The sequence below is a fragment of the Phocoena phocoena genome, chromosome 1, assembly GCF_963924675.1.
Source record: "Phocoena phocoena chromosome 1, mPhoPho1.1, whole genome shotgun sequence".
Taxonomy (NCBI): Eukaryota; Metazoa; Chordata; class Mammalia; order Artiodactyla; family Phocoenidae; genus Phocoena; species Phocoena phocoena.
Window position 1 is genome coordinate 21,331,776 of NC_089219.1, and position 6,496 is coordinate 21,338,271.

Sequence of the window (6,496 nt, forward strand, 5' to 3'; positions counted from 1 at the left end):
TCACAGTGTCTGGTAGGTGCTGTCCTTGGCCTTGAGGAAGCGCAAGACAAAGAAGGCCACTGCCTGCAGGCTCAGCACCAGCACGACGCCGCCGATGAAGCTGGCCCCATCAAAGCCAGGGCCGTGGGCCTCAGGGACCGAAGGGCTCTCTGCAGGGTGGAGGTCACAGCAGGCCGCTGTGCGCCAGGAGCCGAGCCCCACCCCAATACCCGGCACAGGTCATCCGGAGGCCCCAGTCCTCACTATGGGAGCCTTGAGTGGCAGGCTCAGAAGTCCAACCCAGACCCCGTGGGCAGTTGGCAAGTGCCTGCGGGGAGGGCCAGCGCCTGGCTGGGGAGACAGGGCCTTGGCTCGGCCCTGGCTCTGCTGCCGAGCTGCTCGGTGGCTTGATGCCTCTTACACCCTCTGAGCCTCCTGATGGCAGGGACCAGATGGTGACTGAGCTCCCTGCCAGCCTCCCTCTTCCACAGGGGCCCAACAGGGTGAGGACAGACCCAGAACTTGGACATCCACACCCGCTTCAGCTCAGAGTCGCTCTCAGCCTTGGGTCTCGGGGTTTGAAGCCCAGATACAGATGCTGTGGTCTCCTTTCAGGACTCCTAAGTCCCGAGACCCTGGAGTCACCCAATGCCAGAGCCCTTACTTAGGGAGGGAAGGAGCAGAGGAAGAAGTGGAGGCCCACACCCTACCAAGTAGATAAATGAAGACTTGATGATGTACGTCAGAGGGAGAAGCCAGGCTCTGAGTACCAGGCCTGTCCAAAGTCACCCCACAGTTAGGGCATAGCCAGACTCACACAGCATCCCCTGACCCTTTCCCCTGCCCCCGCCCTGTGGCCCACGGTTGCCAGGACGTCTGGGTGGCTCCCAGCTGTGCCACGTTAGCCATCAACTCCCACCAGGGATTCAATTTCAGGCCCTGGGCCAGGTGCCCAGAGCAGGGCAGGGCAGGGATGGTGGTGGAAGATCATTCTGGGGCAGTGAAAGGGGCCCAGTTGGGAGCTGGGTCCACCTCCCAGAGGGAGTAGCTTGTGGAAGGGGGGTCTGAGACTATGAAGGGCAAAGGGTAGTCCCAGCTGCAGCTCAGGGAGCCCCAGAGAAGGGCACTGGGGAAAGAGGAGCAGAAGAGGGAAGAAATAAGCTGTACAACACTGATCTGGGGCTCAAGCCGGAGGGAGCTGAGCCATCAATAATTCAGCCCCTAAGATCACATTTCTGGCTTTAATTAACCAAGAGCCTCTTCAGCCATCCTTGCCAAGCCTGCTGACCTCCAGGCCCTGAGGGGCAGTGGGAACCAAGGGGTGGGGCTCTTGCCTCTGTTCTGCCAGGAACCTGCTTTGTGACCCTCTCTGGGCCTGGACGTTGCAGCAGGTAGTCACTGAGGACAACTTGGCAACCTGAGCCATACACCCTCAGCACCAAGTAGGTCTGGAGGGGGTCATCCTGAGTTCTCTGGTGTTGGGAGAAGGGATGGGAACCATCATTTCTTGATCACCTTCTATGCATCAGAAATTGAACTAGGTGCTATACATCTTCTCATAAAATCCTCACAGCAACTTTGTGAAGTATTATCCAACTCACTTTACAGATGTGGAAACAGGCTCAGAGGGAGAAATCACAGGGCTGAGGTCACAGATCTCGTCAGTGCCTGAGCCCAGCTCTGTCTTTCCCTGCACCTCTAGACCTCCCATTCCCCCAGATAGTACCTACCTGTTGTGATGGTCTTCGGTTCATAAGTGGGATGGTGGTGCACAGCTGAAGAGACAGGGAATCCATAATAATCCAGATCCCCAACCCCAATTCCCATCAAGACCCCAACCCAGGCCCACCCAACACACTTTCAAGCCTTAGTTCACACAGTTCCTTCCACCAGATGTGCCCTCTTTCCACTCTACATTTAAGTGTCATCTCTGATGCCACCTCCTCCAGGAAGCCCTCCCCCCATTCCCTTCTGAACTTCCGAAGTCCTCACTATGGTTTAAAATAGAATAGCTAGCTCCCCCATCCTCTCTACATGCTTGTCCTAGATCCTCTGGCTGCACCAATTTACAGAGGAGGAAACAGGCCAGAGAGGGGAAGGGACTTCTCAGAGAGCTAAAGGCAGAACTGAAACTGGACCCCGGTGTTCGTGGGCATAGTCTACTCTCTGGAAGAGGCCAATTCCATATTGGAGGCAGGCTCTGACTGGGGACACCTCAGCCCCTTCCCTCCAACTTGACTTAGGCCAGCAGGAGCCCCCTTACCTGGACATGACTCTGAGCGGTTGTAGACAGAGCAACCTTCCTTGACCACCTCAGCTTGGGCCACACAGTGTCCTGGCGGGAGAAGGTTCAGGAAAGAGGTTTAGGGGGTGGGGCCAAGGCCTTGGTGTTCATAACTGGGGGCACTAAACTTGGGGAGGGCCTGACTCCATACCTGGCTCCTCCGGCTGACACTGCTCCCACACGCAGCCAGTGAGGTTGTGTGCTCTGTTCCCTTCCACACAATGCTCACAGAGCTTCAGCTGTTTGCAGGCCCCTCGGACAGCTGGCCAGATGTTCATGCGGAGAAGGGCTCCCCGCCCAAACCCCCGAGCTCCTTTACCTGGGAGTGGCATGGGTGCAGCACTTTGAACCCAAGCTACAGCCCCCCTTCCCCACTTCGGTGGATCTCACCCCTCTGCACACATACACTCACCTAGATCCCCCAAGCCCCTCTGCCCACATGCAGTTTCCACAAACACATGGTTACACACACCAAGAACCTCCCTGACACTCACACAGAGCACCCTCCCTTTGCATACATCGGGAGCTAACCCCCCATACACCTAGGGCCGCTTCACTTCCATACACCTGAAGCTCCCTCACACCTGGCGCCTATATGTACACACAGGAATCCACACACAGATGGAGTCCCCTTCTGCCCACCCCAGGAGCCCCGCACACATGTGGAAAACTCCCCTCCCGCCCCCCAACCCCCGACTGCTCCTGGCAGGCGGCTGGATGAAGGGTGAAGGGCACGCGTTACCAGCTACAACGAGCTGGGCACACAGGAGGAGGCAGCAGCAGCCGCCACACAGCGCAGCCCGTAAGGCGCGGGGTCCCGGCGCGGCCATGGCGCGGAGGCGGAGCCTGGGGGTCGGGGTCCGCGGAGCGCTGGTGTGGCGCGTCCCTTCTGGACTCGGCTCCGCCGGGGTGTAGGGAGCGAGACCCGGGCAACCTGGGCGAGGCCAGGTGGGCGTGGCTCTGGCAGGGAAGGGGCTAGTGACGCCACCAGGTGGGGCGGGGTTTTGTGGTCTGAGGCGGGGTCAGGTAGGGCGTGGGTAGTGGGCGCGGCCTGGTGGGGGCGGGGTTCGGGGATCTGAGGCGGGGCTCCTGCAAAAGGAGGCGGAGTCCAGGACCGGTAGCCGGCCAGGTCGCTGGATTCTCGCACCCTCAGTTTCACGAAAACTCTGCTGCATTATTATCCCTACTTCACAGGTAGGGAAACTGAGGCTCAGAAAAAGTGAGTGACTAGTCGGGGGTCACAGAGTTAGTGGCAAAATCTGGATTTGAAGCAAAGTCACTTTCCTGACTTCCGGGCTTGCGTCAAGGGCGTCCTCCAACCAGGCCCCAGGACCGCGAGGATCAGCCTCCAGGCTCTGGCAGCCCACCTCGCTTCACCCGTTGCACCCTCCTCTCTTCTGCCCCTCAACACACCGCGTCTACCTCTGACCCACCACATCCCCTCTGGCCAAGTCGGCGGTCTCATTGTTACTGGGACAAGTGGGCCTTTCCACAGCCTTCCTCTCTGCCTCTTCTGGTTCTTCTCTCTCTGCAGCCACTTCTCAGATTCCTTAGAATACACCTCCTCTTCCTCTTCCCCCATCCTCCATTCTCCCCTTTCCCCACCCCTCCCCTCTCCTTCTTCCCCTTCTCTACTCCTCCTTTTCCTCCTTCCCCCTCTTCATCTCCGGTGGCCCAGTTCAGTCCTGAGCTCTATTTCTCCTGTCCTGGGGTCATCTCATCCATTACTCTGCCATCAGTTCCCAACTGAAAGCCAACGAGTCCCATATCTCCATCTCCAGCCTAGTGCTCGCTCCCCAGCTGCCACACCTGTAACTAACAATACATAATTAACAACTATTAACGACTTACTACTAGCAGAATGTACATTCTACTAAGCAGTTTTACTTGCAGCTTCTCTTCTGATGTCCTCAACTACCCTCTAAGCATGGGTTTTGTTATCTCCAGTTTGCAGGCCTCTAGTAAAATCACTTGCTCAGGGGCACACAGGAGGGGGGCCCAGGATGTGGACCCAGAATCCAGTGAGGTCAGAGGCTACTCTCCCCTCTGCTATGCCTCCTGAGGGTCCATCTGCTTCCTGGGCACCTCTACCTGAGTGTGCCTCAGGCCCCTGAAACTGCCCTGTCTCTCTTCCCCACTCAGGGAGGCCCCTTCATTCCCCCTGGCACCTGATTGGAAACCATGGTCTCATCCTCACTCCCTCCATCTCAGCCCCCAGACTTTAGTCCTGCAGATTCTGCCTCTACGTCTCTCCTGTGTCCTGCTCCCTCATCTTCCCTTTGCTGGCCTCACACTGCCTCTCAGCCTCCAGGACCCTCCCAGCTCAGCCCTCACAGTGCAGGGCTGTCCTGAAAACATGGATTCAACCATGAAACAATTTTCAATTCAGCTTGGCCTTCACAGCCCTGTGATTCATGGCTCTAGAAGTCTTTAGAAGTCTTGTGCTCACCCCAAAATTTTCTTACCCTCTGAGAAAATAGAACAGCCTTTCCCCCAACACACACCCTCTTTTGTACCTCCTTGCCTTTATCCTATAGTTGTTCTCTCTCCTGGAGGGTCCTCCTCCTCTCCTGACTACATGTGTCTGGCAAACTAATCCTTCAGGACAATGCAAAATGGGCACCGTCTGCAGGAAGCCCTCTGTGACTGTCGTGGAGCAAGGCTGAGCTGCTGTGGCACTTGTCCCAGGTGGTAGATCCAAATCCGTCTGATTTCCCGCACCCAAGCCCTTATCCCCTCACCATCTCTTGCCTTGGTGACTGCAGTGGCCTCCTGGTAGGGCTTCTGCTTCTGCTCCCTACCTCCAGTCTGTTCTCCACTCAGCAGCCAGAGCAATCCTTTGAAAATGTAAGTCAAATCGTACCATTCCCATGTTTAAGCCACCAATGGCTCACTGCTCTCCAATACTAGCATGATCTACCCCTGCCTACCTCTCTGAGCTCAACTCCTACTCTCCCCATGGCTCCTTTGGCTCCAGACACACTAGCCTCCTCTCTGTTCCTCAACCACATCAACTCTTTTCCTCGTAAGACTTGGTACCTGCTGTGCCCTCTCCGTGAAACTCTTCTATCCTCTCTTCAACTGACTTGCTCCATGACTTCCCAACTTCAAACAGGTCTCCTGGTTATTCTACATCATCGTGCCTCCTTTTTGTCCTTCAGAACACGTATCAACTGTATAATTAATTACTCATTTGTTTCTTAGGCTATAAGTGAGTTCCAGGAAGGCAGGGACCATGTTTATCTTCATCTGTAGTTAACTCCCCGCACACATAAAAGCTAAGCAGGTGGTTATCAAATAACCATACTGTACCATCTTGTGACTGTGTACATGTTTGCCTGTCTCACTGGTCTGTGAGACCCTCAAGGGATCCCTACTTAGTATCATATTAAGTTTTTATTTGTAGATTGTCCATCTCCCCATCAGAATGGAAGCTCCATGAAGAAGGCAGAGATTTTTGTTCATTGCTGTATCCTCTGTGCCTAGAATGGTGCCTGGCAAATAGTATATGCTCAATAAATATTTATTGAATGTTCAAAATGCAGGGATATGGCCACATCATCTTTCTGTCTGCAGCACCCTCTCAAACCCAAGCCCAGGGGAACTGTCAGTGAATATTGGCCAAATGAATGAGTCAGTGCTAAGAATGTGTGCGCTGATGATGCCCAGATTCTTGGGGCTTGGACAAGGAGCTTGTGTAGACGGTATCTGTGTCTCTCTCACACACACCTCCCTCCAGAGCCTAGGCCCATAGGATTCTGCAGATTGGTGGAGAGAAGGTAAGAAGTCTTACCTGGAGGTGAGCCCTCACAGCCATCTGGTGGTCACCTGGGGAACTGCAAGTACTATCAGCCCTAGTTCAACTTCACTCCCAGCCCCTTCTGAGGAGATGGTGACATCTAGGCTAGAATGAAGACACACTGGATTTGGTTGCAGATGGAATGGCTTCAGATCCCAGCTCTGCCATTTACTGTGCAATTTGGGGCAAGTCCCTGGCTTCTCTAGGCTTCATCTGTGAAATGGGGATTCAGGACTCTTGTAAGTACTGGGCTCTCATCTGGCACCTGGTAGGTGGGAAGGACTGGAGGCGGGTGTCAGTGATGGGAAGGAATCAAGGAGGCAGGGCAGAGGGCATGAGTAGGAGAGAAGAGGAAGGGCTGCCCCTTCCTCTAGACAGCAGATCTTTGGGGAAAGGAGACCTGGTTGGCAGCGATAGCCTCAATTGTCCTGTTG

At 55.2% G+C, this 6,496-nt stretch overlaps 1 protein-coding gene across 1 annotated transcript; it reads right to left on the bottom strand.

Annotated features, from left to right (window-relative positions):
• Positions 1-3,093, bottom strand: CD164L2 (CD164 molecule like 2). Its single transcript, XM_065894434.1, has 5 exons — positions 3,006-3,093; positions 2,415-2,582; positions 2,243-2,314; positions 1,706-1,754; positions 1-145 (listed from the first exon to the last, which is right to left on the bottom strand). The coding sequence occupies exons 1-5, from the start codon at positions 3,091-3,093 to the stop codon at positions 1-3; spliced, it is 522 nt and encodes a 173-aa protein (XP_065750506.1).
• Between the last annotated feature and the right edge of the window lie 3,403 nt (positions 3,094-6,496).